The 18,610-nt window shown below is 52.3% G+C and overlaps 2 protein-coding genes across 2 annotated transcripts; both read left to right on the top strand.

Annotated features, from left to right (window-relative positions):
- Positions 1-1,971: 1,971 nt before the first annotated feature.
- GPR162 (G protein-coupled receptor 162) lies at positions 1,972-5,817 on the top strand (the record flags this gene model as incomplete). The annotated part of the gene is made up of 4 exons (XM_082014175.1): positions 1,972-3,414; positions 4,236-4,425; positions 4,971-5,122; positions 5,290-5,817. Exons 1-4 carry the CDS (start codon positions 2,575-2,577, stop codon positions 5,815-5,817), a joined length of 1,710 nt encoding a protein of 569 aa, XP_081870301.1. The 5' UTR covers positions 1,972-2,574.
- Positions 5,818-7,330: 1,513 nt separating this feature from the next.
- Positions 7,331-18,610, top strand: P3H3 (prolyl 3-hydroxylase 3; the record flags this gene model as incomplete). Its single annotated transcript, XM_082014059.1, has 15 exons — positions 7,331-7,750; positions 8,027-8,179; positions 8,909-9,098; positions 9,222-9,353; positions 10,272-10,405; positions 10,695-10,784; positions 11,243-11,295; positions 11,507-11,565; positions 13,125-13,249; positions 13,374-13,469; positions 14,452-14,602; positions 14,776-14,893; positions 17,437-17,512; positions 17,907-18,047; positions 18,343-18,610. 15 exons carry the CDS (start codon positions 7,331-7,333, stop codon positions 18,553-18,555), a joined length of 2,151 nt encoding a protein of 716 aa, XP_081870185.1. The 3' UTR covers positions 18,556-18,610.

Genomic DNA, 18,610 nt, shown 5'->3' with positions numbered 1-18,610 from the left:
GGGGCTCCCCGCGGGCTCCGCGGCCCCGGCCCAGCCCAGCCCCGGTCGGCTGCGCCGCTTCGCTCTGTCGCGGCCGCCGGGCGAGGCGCCGGGCGAGGCACCGGGCGGCCCGGCCCGGCCCCCCTCCGCCCCTCCGGCCGCCGTGGGAGCCGCGGCCGTGGCCAGGCTGCCGGGCTGGGAGCAAAGGGAGGGGGCGGCGGGGTCAGCACCGCACCTCGGCCCCGGGCCGGCCGGCCGCATCCCCCGGCACCCTAGTTTTCTCCGCTCTTCCTCGCAATTATTCTGGGTCATCTTCCCCTCAGATTCCCCGCCCTTGCCCTCCCCTGATCCGCCAGCCCCGGGAGTCTCTCCTCCCCGCGCCAGTGGGATGGGCGGTGGGGTGGGGCGGGGGGCTCAGGCCAAGAGAGCAGGGCCAGTCGTGGACGGGTTTCCCCGACCTGGCCACCCTGCATCAGCTCCGGGATCCAGAGGATCGCAGCTCGGGACAGAATTGGGCCCCAAAGCCTGCAGAGGCGGGAGGGTTCCTGCCTCATCGAGGGAACAGCGTGGGCCACCAGAACAAGCCGGGTGGGAAGGGTGGCAGAAGGAGATGCTGCAAGGAAATTTGTTCCCCTGGGATTACCAGGGCCGGCTAGCTTTGTGGCTGTCTCCAGGGGCCACAGGCCTAGCTGCAAGCATGATGGCACTGCGGGGAAAAAGATGAACCAGGGCAGAACAGGGGCATCAATCCGCTCCCAACAAACTGCTCCAAGCAGGGAGAAAAGGAGGGAAAGCCTCAGGTGGTTACAGAGAGGGTGAGAAAATACAGACAAGCAGAAGGAAGGGGAGAGGTGGGAACAGAGCCTGGGGGCTACTGATCCATCCACAGAAAGATTAAGTTCACATCCGCTCTGGTCAAGGTGCAGAGCAGGCCTATACCTTCTTGGAATATACTGCTTGGGCGTCCTCTAAGACGAAGACAGGAGAGGGGGTCTGAGCTAGCAGGAGCAGGGGTCACTGGCAAAGGTGAGTAGTCTCAGGACTGGGTTAGCAGTCTTGTTCGCTGGGTTTGTAGCCGTGGGGCATCTGGAGACCAGAGCTGCTTTAGCAGAAGCGCGCTAAGTGGGCAAGGTGTGTGGCCAAAAGACTTGTGCTTCAAGCCTGTGGCATGGCAGGTTGTTGCATGGGTGGGACGGGATGGGAGCGGCAGGTTACAATCCAGAGCACTGGTGGAGAAAAGCTGAGGTCCGAAGACTGGCGGAGCTGTGGGAGCTGTACAGCAGGAGTGAGGGGTATTGCAGCGGGTACATGGGGAGGGCAGGACTGGAATGGCAAGGAGCAATGCAGATCAGGCCTTCCATTACAGAAATGGCATTAGTAACGCCTTGGGTGGGGAGCTTCAGACTTCCAGGCAGGGAGCACAGCGTGTCTCAGCAGTGCTGGAAGGAGTTGCTGGGGTACAGAGTCTGGGCTGATGTATGCAGGGACTGGTGCAAATCTGGCTCTCTGTTCCCTGAAAGACACAAGGAGTGCTCTGTGCAGCCTAAATCATGACAAGGTGTTTGTGTGGGCAAGGGGAGAGAGAGAGAGATCTGGGGAGATAGAATGATCTTAAATTACTTTTTCCTCTTTTCTCTCTTCTACAGTGAACCTCGTGCCCTGAATCTCCAAGGGAACCTTTGAAAAGGATCTTCCCCTCCCTGCCATCTCCTTATTGTTTGCCAGCTCTGCCCTGCGCTGTGCAGGGAAGCTTGAAAGAGCAGGCTGAGCCCTGGAGGACAGCAAAAAGGACAATGTAGAGAGAGTGCTGTGAGGCCTTGGATAGGGAACCCTCTGAATCTTGTTCCCCACCCGTCACTCTCCGCTGATAGCTCTCTGACAGCCTTGGCAGGAACCTCTACCTGGCCACAAGCGTGGCATTTGGGGAGAAGGGGATTACACACGGTGTATGCACTGACCTCACCATTTCTGCAGGACCTTCGTCCTGCCTCCTGTCATCTCTGAAACTCTTGGCTAGCTCCTCATTCACTAGGACATTGGGCAGCAGGCACCTGCTACTGCCAAGCCGTTTGGAGTCCCAGCAGTCCCTGTTTGCATGTGGCCTTCACCAGTCCCAGGAGAAGGTGGTCCCTGAGACAGAAGGTGCCTGGTCGGCACATGAAGTAAGGAGAGCTTTTTCTTCGGGGGAAGAGTGGAGGAGGGGGATGAAATAGATGGGGAGGGAAAAAAAAAGTGAGCCTGAGCGAGTGAGGGAAGAAGCACTGGCAAGTGTTCATGAGAAAGAGAGAGAAAGAAGGTGGAAGAAAGAAAAAGAAAGAGAACAAGGGAAAAAACAGGTGAAAAAGTTAGAGCAAGGGAAAGAAATATAATCAAACAGCAGGGAAAGGGAGGGCTGAATGTGAGACAGAGTTGACAGCTGTTCTGCCTAGCACCTCGTGGCAATGCCTTGAGGAACCCCTCCAGCGTGCATACACGTCACATTGCAGTGGCAGCAGCAGATGAGGAGGAACGTGGCTCCCCCAGTGTGGAATCCCACTCACCGTCTTACAGAATCCCAGCAGCAGGGACAGGGTGAAGCCTAGCAGGGGTGGCAGCATGGGGGACTCTGAATCAGAGTCCACTTTGCACAACAACTCACTCTGGTGGCTGGCATGTGGGATGTTAGCCCTGTTGGCAAACTCTTGGATTATCCTCAGCATCACGGCCAAACAACAGAAACACAAGCCCCTGGAGCTGCTGCTGTGCTTCCTTGCTGGGACCCACATCCTTATGGCAGCAGTACCCCTCACCACCTATGCCGTGGTGCAGCTGCGGCGTGAGTCCTCTGACTACGACTGGAATGAAAGCATCTGCAAGGTCTTTGTCTCCACATATTACACCCTGGCACTGGCCACCTGCTTCACAGTGGCCTCCCTTTCCTACCACCGGATGTGGATGGTGAGATGGCCAGTCAACTACCGGCTGAGCAATGCCAAGAAGCAGGCTCTGCATGCAGTCATGGGTATCTGGATGGTATCATTCATCCTCTCCACCCTGCCCTCCATCGGCTGGCACAACAATGGCGAGCGCTACTATGCCCGTGGCTGCCAGTTCATTGTCAGCAAGATAGGGCTGGGCTTCGGTGTCTGCTTTAGCCTTCTGCTGCTCGGAGGAATTGTCATGGGTTTGGTGTGTGTGGGTATCACTTTCTACCAGACCCTGTGGGCACACAGAAGACGCCAGCAGTGCCGCCATCAGAGGGCAGAGGAAGCATCATCCTGTTCTTCATCAGCACACACCACTTTCAATGTGCCAGCCATTGTAGTGGAGGATGTACGAGGCAAAAGGAGGTCTTCACTGGATGGCTCTGAGTCAGCCAAGACCTCCTTGCAGATGACCAACCTCATCAGCGCTATTGTCTTCCTGTATGACACTCTCACTGGGGTGCCCATCTTGGTAAGCAGCAAGTTCTCCCTTTCCCTTCACAGAGTCTGCAGTTAAGCTAGATTTCTGTTTCTCTCAAGTTTTAGAGAAGAAACTCTGTCTTCTGTCCACCACCCACAGAGCTGTCGCATCTGAATCTGTGTTATTCTGAGGGACGGTTTTAAAAAGATTGCACTAATTCTCTCATCCTTCCGCAGCAGCATTTTCTTAAGACAGGTCTAAGCCTGGGGAATACACACCACACAGCTAAAACCACTGTGAAAGTTTTAAGTGGCTAAGAGGAGATTGGAGAGGAAATTTTCTGCAGACTTACAGGGATATCTACCTCTGTAAAAACAATGCAATTTCCATTTCTCCAGTTTGCTTCTGGAGAACTGATACACCAGCTTTAAAAGCTGTCACAGTTTTCTTTTTCCTTCTGCTTGTATGGTTGTAGTCAGCATTCAGGTTTTGGCTGGCTGGTTGATTCTCTGCAAAACTTGAGAGCTGGGGAAGTTCTCAAAGGGAAACATTAGGAGAACAGAGGCTTAGTCACAGCTTTTTTCCAGTGGCTGCATCCTTTGGTAGCACCTATTTAGCTCTAGCTCATAATGAGCATGGGGAAGAAGGGATGCACCAAGTCTCATGTTAGAGATATGACTGCTCAGAATATACTCCAGCAAACCCAGGGTAACACCCCAGGAACAATTTTTCAAAGGGGCATGGGCTAATTACTTGATGAATACTTTACTGACAGCTCACGTTCTACTACAGAATTGAATCCCATTATCTTTCTCCCTTGATCCCCACTTCTGTCTTCTTTCTTGACTTTGTTTCTCTCTCTCACCTGAAAGGTTGTGAGCTTTTTTAGCCTGCGCTACGATACGGCCCCCACCTGGATGGTCCTGGCTGTGCTCTGGTGCTCCATGGTGCAGACCCTGCTGCTCCCCTCCTTCATCTGGTCCTGTGAGCGCTACCGAGCAGATCTCCGCACTGTATGGGAGCAGTGTGTGGCTATCATGTCTGAGGAAGATGGAGATGACGGTAAGCCCCTCACCACCCCACAGTCACCTTTCTTCACTAACTCCCTCCTCAAAAGACTACAGAAGAAAGAGGGGTCTGCCTTGGGAAAAGGACATGGGAGAGGTGGTGTGGGTGGCTAGGTAGGATTCATGCTATAGCTTGGAGCCAGCAACCATGAGAAAGTTTATTCTGAAGAAGGCTCTGCCACTCACTAGCATTCAGGAAGAATTAGTGCAACATCCTTCACAGTAGATGCAAGAGTAGAGATGATGTGTACAGCTGCCAAACGACAACAAAAGGGAGACACTAGGCCTTGGCCCAACTCACTGATCCAAAGGTCCAGGTTCTGGCAGTGGGCAATTCAAAAGCGAGACAGAAGAAATGGGGCAGTCTCTGGGTCCTTTAGTACCGCTGCAAGCAGAAAGACAAGGTTCTTGTTCAGTGGTGAGCCCTGAGGGTTGCAAGTAGAGCAGCAGAAGTCAGACAAGTGTTAGGATGGCATCCAGGTGCCCTGTTAACACTTCTGACTGAAAAGTGTTGACTGCTGTTCTCCTCTTTGCCAACAGATGGTGTGTGTGATGATTATGGTGATGGCAGGATCTGCAAAGTGAGATTTGATGCGAATGGTGCTGCAGCTGTGAGGCGGGACTCCCGGGACATCAAGCTGCTACCCATGCACCACATGTTGTTGCCCCAGGATAAGGTGCACTACCTGCAGGTGAGCCAAGATCTAGCAGGGGCAGCCCCACAAACCCACTTCCTTCTCTGTCAGTCTCCCACATCTTTGTGTCCTCTTGACTCTCTTCTCTGAGAAAGCCTCAGCTACTCCCCTTCTGTTCTGTCTCTTCAAGTCTTCCATCACCTTCTTCCTTCTCTGTTTTCCAGGTCCCTATCTCCCGGAGAATGTCACATGATGAGACTAACATCTTTTCCGCCCACCGTTCTGCTCCATCCTTCCTACACAAGTGGTCTTCATCTGACGACATCCGTATTTCCACCCCCCACAAGCCTGGGGGCCCCGGCTTCTTGCCTCCTCAGCTGCATGACTACCAGCACCGCCGGCGGCCCCCAGAAGATGAGCTGACAACGCTACGGCAGTTTTTGGAAGGGGGGCTGATGCCCCGGGGCTCCAGCTCCAGCGCCTGCTTCTTCAGAGATGAGATCACCACGTTCATCGACGAGACGCCACAACCCACCCCAGCCTGCAGCCCACGGCACTCCCGTCTCCCGCTTGCATCACGCCGTGATCGCCGCCTCTCCCTTGGCAGCAGAGAGGAGGAGAACGCCGACCGTCCACGGCGCTGTTCACTGGCTGGCAACGAAGTCTGGCATCTGCAGGACGGAGAGCAGATGCCACATGAAAGGACCCTTGAGGCCTGCGAGGCACAGACCTTCCAGGATCCCAAACTATGAGAGACAGCATCAAAAACAATCAGTGCCATCATGATTTTTAAATAAAACTTCAAGTGCTCCCTTTGTCCCGATCACTAATTTGCATTCTCATCTTTCTCGCCAGCAGGCAGGAAACATGGCACCCCACGCTGGTGGGGGAAAAAGAAGTGGGACAGACCTGCAGAACGGAACCCTACTGACGGACTCAGACAGCCTGTGCCTGCTCTCAGGTTACAAACACACCCACTGCTGCCACTGCCAGTTGGCACCCTTGCCAGTCCCATCCCTTTGTGATCTCCACCCTCGCATCTGCTCTGCCCTGAGAGACAAGGCAGGCACAGAATGGTATTAAAATTCTATATTTGGAGTGTCAATCGTGTGTCTGTTTTTAAAATAATGTATTAGTAATAATTTTGTTTCCATAGAAACAAAATGACTGGCCCAATATTTAATGAAGCTTCACAGGCTTCTGGAAGGGAAATGTGGAACATGCGAGGCTCCTTTCCTCCCTCTCCATCCCTTTCTTGTCAGTGCATCTGGAAGGCAGCAGATGCTTAGCAGCCCAGGGAAGGGAATGAAGCCCATATCAAGGAGTCATCACAGAAGACTGGGTGAAAAGTTTTCCTGTGGTTTCTTCCAGGGGAGACTTAGGCTGCCTAGAGGTAAGCAGGAGTGGCCTCTGTGGTTTGTAAGATAGCTCAGCAAAAGGTATAGTTTTGGGGGAACCCCAGGCTTGAGAACAATTAAATTCTTTACAAAAAGACCCCGACCCATAACATCTCATTTCAGTGGTGCAAGCTGTTGATTCCACTGTGAACTCTGCGTTAAACATGATGGCCCAAACTTCTTACCCAGACAGGAAAGCTGAGAGAGCCTTCCCTGGGCAAGGTCCCCATCTGCCCACACTGCCAAAGCTGGGAGCCATGAGGTCTGGAGCAGGCTCCTGCCTTGCTCAAATCTCTCTCGGAAGGGAGGTGCAGAGGTAGTATGGGTCTCCTCCTGCCCGCTGCGGGCTGTAGTTCCAGCCAAGGGCAAGGGGGGGGGCCGCATCAGTGGGGCTGTGGGAGATGGGTAGCTCTTCACCTCTGAAAGGCATCTCCATGTGATGGGACTTGATCTATGAACTGCCAAAGCATGCCTTGTCCCCAGCATGGAATCTGATAGATTAATTTGTACCCTGTTATGAGGCGTCTGGGGGACCCGTGCAAAGGGAGGGTTAGCGCTGGCAGATGCTTGGCGGCCGCCTGGACGAAGGACCACGTCAGACAACGAGGTGCCGGGGCTCTGCTGGCCCTTGCAGGACCCGCACAGGGCTGGTCCAGGCGCCCACGAAGACATGGGGACGGGGCCCGAGCCGGCAGCGGCCCTCTCCCCTCACGTGGACGCCCAGATGTCCGCCCGCCCACCGCGGCCCCGGCCCGGCACCGCCCGCCGGCCCGCCCGGCCCGGCCCCCTGGGTGGGCCTAGTCCGGGGCCCGCCAGGATGCCTACCCGCCCCGGACCCCCTCTCCTTCGCCTCCCCGGCGGCTCGGCCATGGCCTCCCTCCTCTGCCTCTGCTGCCTCCTCCTCGCCGCCGCCGCCACGTCCCCGAGCCGCCTGGTCCCCTACGACCTGCTGTACGCGGACGGGGTGCGGGCCTACTTCGCCCGGGACTGGGGGCGGGCGGCCGAGCTGCTGCAGCGCGCCCTCCACAGCTACGCGGGGCTGCGGGCGGCCCGCCGCGCCTGCCGCGCCGTCTGCCGCCGGGAGGCGGCCTTCCTTGGCGGGCCACCGGGGGCCGGGCCCTGGGAGGCCGCCCTCTTCGGCCGGGTGCTGCAGCGCGCCGACTGCCTGCAGCATTGCCTGGGGCGCCGGCTGGGTGCCGCGCCCTCCGCCCACCGCGCCAGCCACGCCATCCGCCGCGACTTCGAGCAGAGGGAGCCCTACAACTACCTCCAGGTGGCCTTCTTCCAGGTGGGGACCGGGACCGGCCCGGGGGCGGCGAGGGACCCCCCGGGGTGGGCTCTCCCCAGGTGGCTGGGGGTCGCCAGCCCCGGGCATGCCCCGAGGGCCTCTCTCAGCAGAGGCAGGGTGCTGGCTGTGCGCGGCTCTGCCGGGGAGATGAGGGGCAACGGGGCACGGACTGTTGGGGCATGTGGGTGAATCCGGGGAGCAGCTGGGTCAAGGGGTGGGTCTGAAGAGAAGCAGGCCCACAGGAGTGTGACAGGAGCTGCTGCCTTTTTTCCACAGCTGAAGAAGTTGGATCAGGCCGTGTCTGCCGCTCATACCTTCTTCGTTGCTAATCCACAGCACCTCCAAATGCGGGAGGACATAGAAAAGTACCGGCGTATGTCAGGGGTGAAGTCAAATAACTTCCGGGACCTGGAGGCTACACCACACTGGGTGAGGGTTCGGTGCAGAGCCGGGTGTCAGCAGCCCTTAGCCCATCTTAGGCACCAGTCTGGGGCCCTGATCCATTCCCATGCAAGGGCCATGGTTTGAGACTGGGCCCCCATACATAGAATCACAGAATGGTTTGCGCTGGAAGGGACCTTTAAAGATCATCTAGTCCAACCCCCTTGCTATGGACAGGGACATCTTTCACTAGATGAGGTTGCTCAAAGCCCTGTCCAGCCTGACCTTGACCACTTCCAGGGATGGAGCATCCACAACTTTCCTGGGCAGCCTGTTCCAGTGTTTCACCACCTTCATCATAAAAAAATTCTTCCTTATGTGCAATCTAAATCTACCCTCTTTCAGTTAAAAACTGTTGTTCCTCATCTTGTCACTACAGGCCTTGGCAAAAAGTCTTTCTCCATCTTTCTTACAAGCCTCCTTTATATATTGAAAGGCTGCAATAAGGTCTGCCTGAAGCTTTCTCTTCAGGGTGAAGACAAACCGTTGCAAGTGTGCCACAGGAACTTTCTGATGATAGTTACAGCAGGCTGCAGGGCCTCGGAGAAGTATATTTGGCTTAAGTCCAGAAGATTTGCTGTCACTGTGTGGTGCGCTGTGCATGCCAGCCCCAGGCAGGCCCCTAGATGTCAGTACTACCCTGTGCGTGACTCAAAGTCTCTGGGCGTCCTTTGGTGTCACCCACACTGATGCGGGGCCCGGATCTGTCCTTCACAGGAAGCATATGAGGCTGGTGTGCAGCACTACAATGCAGATGAGTACCTGCAGGCTGTGGTCAGGCTGGAGGAGTCACTCACAGAGACGCTGTCAGCACTAGAAGAGTGTCGCGCCCTGTGTGAAGGGCCTCGGGAGGATGAGGACGAGGAGGAGGAGGAGATGCAACCTGGCCTGTACGAAGCCATTGCAGGTAGCATTAGAGGCATGCAGGGTTGGGTAGGAAGGCCATGTGGACATGGACATGCCCCATTTTGAGGCACTCCTGTCTGGAAGAAGTGTGAACTACTGCCTTTCTTGCTCCTTTCTCTTGCAGCCCATTATATTCAGGTTTTGAAATGCAGACAGCAGTGTGTCCTTGAAATTGCCACAAAGCCGGGGCGGATTTCTGCCACGGAAGATTTCATACCCTCTCATCTTGATTTACTGCAGTTTGCCTATGATCAAGGTGAGCAGAGTCACATCCCAGCAGATGATGCTGTGGCACCCCTAAACTTGCCCTTTGCCTCTGGATCTGAAGGGCAGCATGTCATGGGGAGAGGTGGCACACTGACCTGAGCTCTACCTTTCTCTCCCCGCTTCTGCCACCTGACTTTTCCCAGAAGCTCTCTTCTCTTCCTCAAGCCTGCAGCCACCTTGGGCAAAGTCCCCTGTGGTCCACTTCAGTCTCCTTGTGCAGCTTCTGCAATGTATGGCTGTTCCCTCTTCTTTCCTCCAGCACTCTCCATTTCAAGTCCTTGCTCCAACCATCTGCTGTGTATTTTATACTCTACTTTTCAGTACGTGGCTCCAGACCAGGCCCCCACTTCCTATCAGAGCATGCATGTGCATCTCATCTCAACAGTGGTGTTCCTTCTGAGTCAGCCCTGCCTGCCCTTGCTGAACTGATGGCCTGTCATGACATTGGTCATCCTGTCACCCTGTCACTTTCACACATCCCTTAGCTCTTCTCTTAGATACCTCTGCTCCTTCCCACACTGGCCCACCTGTCTTTTATCTCCTCTGTCAGGCCATTGGTAAAACTTGTATCTCAAAGAAGCCTCCAGACAACTCATTATATCTATTGGGTGAGGGAGGTGGGACTGTCTTTCTTCCAAATATATACTTATTTTTTCTCTGTCTCCTCTGAATGAGCTCCCAATAAGTACTGAAAGTTGGCCCATTCTTCACCAGGCTCATTCCCTGTATTCTCTGCCCATTGTTGGGTAGAGGCCCAGCTAGGCCGGGATTGATGTGTACTCAGTGTAAGGCCTCCTGCTGCCAGATCCCGACTGGGACATTGGGTGCTGCTGGCCTATCCATATTTGCTGCTAACATCAAGTCTTTGAGAGACATACCTGTTTGTTCTGTTCTGTCCCTGCCCAAGTTGGGAACCAGGCACTGGCTGCTGAATGTGCTGCTTCCTACTTGCTCTTCTATCCCACGGATGAGCCAATGTTGGAGAAAATGAAACAGTATCGCACAGAACTGGGAGAGGACACAGCTGTCACAGCCAGAGAGGTACTTAGAAACCTAGGTCTGTAATTTTTGGCCCTCCCCTGTCCCATATGACAGGATCACAATCCAGGAGACAAAAAGGGAAACGTGTTTCACTGCAGATGTGTGCCAAGTCCAGGACCAAAGAAACTGGAGCCTGAGTTTACTTATAGTCTGTACCAGGCAGGGTCCCTTCAGGACAGAACTGGCCTTTCATATTGCACAGCAGTGTGTTGGGGCAGGTTTCTGCCCTGGACAGGGATGCGGTTGTCTTTTGTGGGGTGGTTGTTTGACAGCCTCTTTGCTTCCTTAGAATATTCAACACTATGTGCAGAGATCTTTGATGGAGAAGAATTTGATATATTATGCAGTGGAGCATCTAGGAGGAACTTTTAATGACCCTGTAAGTAACGGTATCATCTTAATCTTCCTGCCCTGATTTCAGCAAGACAGTTGCCAGAATTCACTTCATAGAGTCATAGAATCATTAAGGTTGGGGAAGACCTTTAAGATCATCAAGTCCAACCATCAGCCTGACACCACCACGCCCACTAAATTATGTCCCAGAGTGACACATCTATTAGTAGTACATGATCCAAAAAGGATCAGATGCTGATGAGAAGGAACCCCAGGTGCTTATGAGGTGGATCTTTCAGGCCTTTCCACTGCTCCAGGACTAAAGTTAGTTGGAAGTTGCTGCTGTAACCATATGCATTAGCCCAGTCTGGCTGTCGTCAGAAGCAGGCCGGAACCATTGGCCTGATACTCACTGGAGAAGCAGGACAAGGAACTGGCTGCTTGACATGATCCAATGTGGGAGAAGTTTGTTGTGTACCGAACCATCTGCATTTGTTCCTACAGGATCTTTGGACTCCAGATGAGCTGATTCCCGAAAACCTAAAGAAGAAACACAGGTAAGGTTGGCCAAGTCAACTAGGACTGAAATATAAGTGTTGGAAGTAGGGGATGGGGTGGACTGGCAGGGGCAGTACAAGGAACAGTCGTACCTACTGAGGAATGGGCAAAATCGGAACAGGAAGGGTGTAAAATGCTACCACAGAGGAGGGTTAGGCATAGCTCTCTGTACTGACAGCCCTGGTCTCTGTTTTTTCCCTTGCTCCTGAGAGAGGAACAGGAGAAGCAAAAGCAGGAAACTCTATATGTGGAAGAGATAGAGAAGAGGGGTGAGTAAAAGAGCTTAAAGAAGGACTTGGATGCAGTCAGCCAGGCTAAGTGCTGTCTTTTCTTCCATCCTTAGACATTTGAATGCTAGCATAGATGCAGACTGACTCGAATGGCTCAGCAAATCTTCTCACTGTTTCTTTTCTCCTTCTTTGATGCATGCGTAATCTTGCAAAATCCCACCACGTACATCTCTGGGATGGGAACTCAAAGAGCACTGTGGCTGGAGAAGCTGAGAGCAGTGGTGCCTGAATACGTGACAAGCCTGTGGACATGCAGATCCCTGTTCAGTGTGGCAGGAGTGTCTACACCAAACCTGGTTCAACTCCACCAGCCCAACTTCAAACAACAAAGGGGACAAGGAGAGAGGGGAGGAAATGGAAACTGGAAACAGATTATTTGGCTTGGGCAAGTCTTTCCCTGAAAAACACAAGTCCAAATGGTTTGTGGCTGAATGCTATAGACTGCAGTGCGGAGTCCTGTGTTCTTGCTGGTCCTCTATTCTTGTGCGTGGACACACAGCCTCTTGCAGCTCTCTGTCCTGGAGTCTTTACTTGCAGTCACCTGAAGTGGTTCTCTGCTGTGACACATGGGAGAGCAGATCATTCTGAGGGCCTGAGTGCCTTGGCATTCCTGACCATCCAGAGGTCAGGGGGATGGGGCAGAAAGGGCCAAAGTTCAAAAGATCAAATCACCAACTAGTACCCGTTGCTTCTCTTTGGGGCTAAAGAAAGTAGAAAGATTTACTGGAGATAATTCTGGGACAAGATGTGTGATTGAAAGGAGAGTTGACGGAGGTGTTTACCTGCTTCTTTTCTCCAGAGCCTCACCCCAATAGGCTGGACCTGCTCTGCTGCTGTGATCCACAGTGCACTCAACTTTCCTCAGCTCCCTGCTGCTCTCCCAGCAAGCCCCAAGTTTCTGCTGGCTTCTGAAGCACTCGCTGTAGGCCAGCTTCCCCAGCTGATGCTCTGGTTCCCCTGAAGCATGTGAGGGGTGCAAGTGGCCCAGGTCTGCGACGAATGGGCACTTCTGGGGAAACTGTCCTGTCTTCTCAGAGAATGTATAGTGTCTCTCCACTTCCTTGTCCAGGCTGGGGGTTGGTGTCTGAGCCAAGTTTCTGCTGGCTTCTGAAGCACTTGCTGTAGGCCAGCTTCCCCAGCTGATGCTCTGGTTCCCCTGAAGCATGTGAGGGGTGCAAGTGGCCCAGGTCTGCGACGAATGGGCACTTCTGGGGAAACTGTCCTGTCTTCTCAGAGAATGTATAGTGTCTCTCCACTTCCTTGTCCAGGCTGGGGGTTGGTGTCTGAGCCAAGTTTCTGCTGGCTTCTGAAGCACTTGCTGTAGGCCAGCTTCCCCAGCTGATGCTCTGGTTCCCCTGAAGCATGTGAGGGGTGCAAGTGGCCCAGGTCTGCGACGAATGGGCACTTCTGGGGAAACTGTCCTGTCTTCTCAGAGAATGTATAGTGTCTCTCCACTTCCTTGTCCAGGCTGGGGGTTGGTGTCTGAGGGATCGTTGTCCAAAGCTTGCTCATGCCTATCTGTACTTGCCTCTCAACAGGTCCTTTGCCGTTTGAGGGTATTGCTGTCACGATGGATTCCCAACGGTTGAATGGAACCCAGAGGGTTGTGTTTGACAGAGTGCTGACAGAGTCGGAGTGCAAGGACCTTCTCCGGCTGACAAAGGTGAGGCCTGGGTCTTGTAGGAGCTCTTGTGTACGTACTTTCCTCCTCAACAGGCAGGGTTGTAGTGTTTCCATGGAGGAGAGATAGCAGCCTAATGCATGTCATCTGTATCCTTCTGTTCCAGGCAGCAGGAGAAGCAGGAGATGGCTACCGAGCAAGACGGTCGCCTCACACCCCACATGAGAGATTTGAAGGGTTAACTGTTTTGAAGGCCATGCAAGTAAGTGGCTCTGTGAGTCTGCTGCCTTCTTGATCGTCTGTAAAGTGTTTGCCACCCGAGCATTTTTTTCTGTGAAGTGCACTCTGGTTGGGGTCATGGGTGTGTTATCTTCCTCGCAAGCATATGTGCAGTCTCTCCTGACCCTCTTCCTCCACAATCACGTTCAGGCACATTGTCCATGGAGGGCTTGACAAGTGGTTTCTCTCCTGGGAGACAGGGTTTCGGGGTTGCTGCTTGTCCCTGTGCATAGTCTTGCAGACATGCTTAGCTTAGAATTGGAGAGTAAATTCAGGTGGAGGGAGCCTCTGGAGATGTCTAGTCTGACACCCTTCTCACAGCATAGCTAATTCCAAAGCTAGATGAGATCCCTCAAGGCTTTGAGCAGGCAAGTCCTGAACATCTCTAAGGGTGGAGATTCCCCAGCCCCTCTGGGCACTGTTTCAGTGCTATACCACTCTTGAGGGGATGAAATTTTCCTTTATATTTAGCCAAAATTTCCCTTGCTGCACCTTTCACCTGCTGCCTCTTTTCTTTTCAGTATGTCCATCTGAGAAGAGACTGTCTCCATCTTCTCTATAACCCCTTTTTAGGTGACGGGAGACTGTAGTTAGATCCTTCTTTGGCCTTCTCTTCTCTAGGCTGAAGAAACCCAGCTCCTTCAGCTTTCTAAGTCATGTGCTCCAGCACCCCTGCCATCTTAAGACACTTCACCGCTCCAGTTTGCTAGTGTCCCTTGTGTACTGGGGGACCCAAAATGAAGCTGCATTCCAGATGTGGCATCATGTGCTGAGGAGAGGGAAAGAATTGCTGTTGCTGTGCAGGTGTACTCCTGACTTATATTTGTGTGAGAAAACATGCTCTTGTCTTATGTGTGTGACCAAAGGACTTTACACAGGTCTATTCTTCTGTACTGTGTATGTGTATCATTTCTTACAGTGTCTTTGTGTGTAAGTATTCTAACAGGCTTGTTTTTCACTTGTAGCTGTCCCAGAATGGGGACGTGGACTGGAGAGATGCCAGATTGCTTCTGCAGGCCAGTGAGAAATCACGGAAAATCATAGAGTCCTATTTTACTCCTGGAAAGAAACTCTATTTCTCATTCACACACCTTGTGTGCCGCACAGCTGTAGAGGGTAAAGTATCTTTCACCCTGTTAGTCCCTGTCTCCTGGAGAGTCTCCTCAGTCCCAGACATGTGGTCTCAGGAGACTGTCTTACCTTTACTCTCACTGTGCCCCTTTCTCTCTGCCTTATTCTTTCTTGCAACTGAAAATGCCCATATTCTTTTTTGTAACTTCACTTTTCAGAGGAACAGGAAGGTCGCATGGATCTTAGTCATCCTGTCCATGCTGATAATTGTCTCTTGGATCCTGAGGGGCAAGAGTGCTGGAGAGAACCACCTGCCTATGTGTACAGGGACTACAGGTGAGAGAAGGGGACCTGCATTAGATCATGTGGAGATCAGAATGTCTCCTCAGCCCCATCAGAGGATGAACTTAGCTTATAGAAACCAGGTGATGGGTTGTTGGCTCAAAGCCAGCCAGGACTGTAACAATCAGGCAGAAGGCTGCATCAGTGGCTACAGAACGAGGTATAAAACACCTTCTCTGGGCTGGGAAGAAGTCTTTTCCAACCTAAATGAGTCTATGATTCCAAGATCTGCCCTTTCTCCCCTCTCCCTCCCCACAGCCAACATTAACAGAGACCAGAATGAGGCTGGAAGGCTGCTTGAACATCAGATTGTTTTCTTGTGGGTCTATCACAGTACTGCAGTCCACTTCCAGCACTTGTGACAAGCCATTCCTTTTAACCACATTCCGTCTTTCACAGTCTTACTCCTCCATTGTCCATGCATTACAGGAGAGGGAGAACTAGGCTCCTTGGATTTATTTTGTTTGAGCGGTCAGTGTGTTTTGGTGGCTATTCGCTCATTCATCTTTCTCAGCATTCACTTTGTGTGAAAACAATACTTTGTGTTGGGTTTTTCCATTCCGTGTGAGATTTTTTTTTTTCTCCAGCCCATGGCAGGATTTGTTAGTCTTCTGCAAAAGAGCCTGAAATACATTTTAAAGACGGTGACAGTTGTTGCACACTGCAGCCAAAAGAGGTCAGTTCACTACAGTTGATTCCTCCTATCCCATCCCTGGGATCTTATTTGCATCCAGAAATCTTACTTGCCTTTTCTTTGAGTGGTAGCTGTACCCAGAGAAGAAATCTTCTCTGAGCAGGCTACAGTAAGGCTGTGGGACATAGACAGAATTCCAGTATCATCAAGTCTGTTTCTCTTCTGATACAGATGTTGACTTGGTATAGTCAGATTTTAAAGTTACCAGGCTCTGTCATGTAACTGGTTAGATCTCTAAAGAGCTCCTGTGGGAAAGCTGTCCTGTCACCTCACTCCTCCCTGGGTAGTGGGCTTCTCTGACTTCTACTTGAATATATATTAAAATACCTTCCTGGGATCTATGCCACTGAACTATTTCCAGGAATATTCCTGTCCTTTTACAGAGTTAGTTGTGATTGACCAACCAACTCACAAGGGCTGAGCTATTCCACTGTACTTTTGAAAGAGGACTTTGTGCTCCAGACTTCCTAGACGTCTTCTGTGTATTTCCAAATTTCCTAGATGTCTTCTGTGTATTTGTGCTGCAGTCATTAATGAAACTATTGAACAGGATCAGGTCCAGGGGCCCAAGAGTCCCAGTGGTCCTCCTCCAGGCAAACAGTACTCCTTCCGGTGCCAGTGGTGCACTAGTCACTGTGTGCTGCTCATGCACTCTTCTTCATTGTCTCTGTGTTCATTAGTAATTTCTCTAGTGGCACTGTTCTGAGGACTTTTACCAGAGTCCAAACTGCTGAGATCGAGCGTGTTTTCTTTCCCTGGGAAATCAACTGTTTTGCCAAAGATTGTGTGACTAACTCAATCTGCTTTTAGTACCCCCATGTTACATTTTAAGACCATTTGCTATTTACCTCTTGTCCTTCAATTATCCTTCTCCCCAGAAACAGAGTCTAAAGTCCGGCAGAATGCTGATGTCAGGCTGACAGGCCTGTTTATGCTTCAACCATTATCCCTTCCCTCCTGCCTCTGTGCATGTGAGAGCTATCCTTGCTTTTCTCCAGTCCTGTTACCAGCCCGAGTTCAGTCTTATTAAAACCCTATGGCAGAAGATCTGTAACTTCCTGGGTTTCAGGGTTGGTAATCCTCTCACTGTCCTTATGTCCTTAATGTTTCGCTTCAGCAGCCACAGTGTTGATTTCTGTTTCTTTCTCCCAGTCCCATTAATGAACTTCTCTTGTTCCTCTGACGTTTTCTATCAGCTGAATTGAATAACAAGAGGAACTCGAGTAGTTTGTCGTCCATTATTTCACCTAGTTGACTGTAGTCTCACCTGCACTGCACAGTGGCCTCACTACTTCTCTTTTTGTCTAACATTAGGAAAGAAATTTCTTGTTCTAATTTTCTTTTCTGCATGCACTAAGCCTCTTTGACTATTCTTATGTTACCCTGAAATTCCTTGACTCTTAAGACATGGCTTTCTTTGCTGATCAGTCTCCTCTTCCAGGCTTTGGATTATTCACAATCTTAAAACATAAACAAAATCATGCCAGGTCAGAACCAAGGTCCATCTAAGCCAGGGCATTGTCACAACAGTGCCACAGATACATGCTGCAGAGGATTTAAAAAAAACCCCAAAAAAACCCCAAAACAAGACAGGACAAACACGTAGAGCTGAATCCCTGGCATACTCTCCTAGCCTCCTGTGGCTTGCAGCTCAGGGACTCCCCTGACCTAGGTACTACTGTATTTAACACCCCCAAATGTATTCTCCTGTTTACTGGTCTGGGCAGTTTTTGAACCCGTGGTATCATTCAGGTGCCACAGCCTCCGGTGACACTGAATATGGGGAAGCACTTGGGAGGAATAAGCTTCACCATCCATATGTCCTCTTTCTTTTTGTCCACAGTGGCATTCTCTACCTCAATGATGACTTCCAAGGTGGGGGTCTTTTCTTCACTGAAATGGACACTGTGACTGTCACAGTAAGTCTGGGAGTAGCCAGATGAAGGAGGGAGGACAGAGGGTGAGACTTAGTCTGGGAGGGAATTAGCTGGTTATTGGATCCCACCACTCCAGAAACAATCCAGTGCTGGTGCTGTGGCAGATTCAAATAGGGGCAGATAAAGGCAAATTGAGGCAAATCTCAGAGGAGAGGTTAACTCCTTAGCTGAGATATTCTGGGCTGTTGCAGTCTGTGGGTGCCTTTGATTCTCTCTGTTCCTCTCCCAGGTCTACCTTGCTCATAGACTGACAGCAGATGCCTAGCAGCTCTCCACTGTTCTGCATTCCCAGAGGCAGTGTGACGTCTGTGGAAGGATTGTGTACTCCAGAGCCAGGGGCTGCTGGCTTCATTGTCTCTTCTCTCTCTCCTGGCAGGCTGAGGTGCGTCCTAAGTGTGGGAGGCTAGTAGCCTTCAGCTCTGGCAAGGAGAACCCCCACGGCGTGTGGGCAGTGAGGCGCGGAAGGCGCTGCGCCGTTGCTCTCTGGTACACACACTCCCAGGAGCATGCTGAGCAGGTAAAGGACCATGCTGGAGAAACGGATATGCATACTTCCAAGCTGGATCAAATCGCCGCGAAAAATGGCTTGTGGGCTTTCCCATGGGGCAGGGCCTAGTGCAGCAGCTGGGGGTTGTCCTCTGACAAGGCATCTGGTGGAGGGGCCAGCCTGTGATGGGTCCTGCAAGAGAGAATGGGCTCTGGGGGGGTTGGATGGATGTGGCAAAGACGAGATGTGTCTTGTCAGCCCCTGTGAGCAGGGCCGAGACCCTAGCAGGGAGGAGTTCACATCATCTCTGTCTCCATGGCTGCAGGAGCGGGTGAAGGCAGAGGAGCTGATGGAGCAGAGGGCTGTGGAGCAGGACCGACCCAATGGAGAAGAACATCAGGGAGCTGAGCACAGCAGCAGATCCTCCTCAGAGCCTCCTGTTCTCAACAGTGGAGCCAGGCCCATGAGCCGGAGACATAAGCCTGGCTCAGACAGGACGCAGCACCCCAAGGAGCTGCGGGCCAGAGATGAGTTCTGAGTACGCGGGGCCTCAGGGGCAGGACTGGCACACACCATGGCCTGGCAGGCCGTGG

Source organism: Phaethon aethereus, assembly GCF_964289735.1.
Source record: "Phaethon aethereus genome assembly, chromosome: 1".
Taxonomy (NCBI): domain Eukaryota; kingdom Metazoa; phylum Chordata; class Aves; order Phaethontiformes; family Phaethontidae; genus Phaethon; species Phaethon aethereus.
Note: the sequence above shows the minus strand (reverse complement) of the source record. Positions and strands in the feature narration are given on the sequence as shown.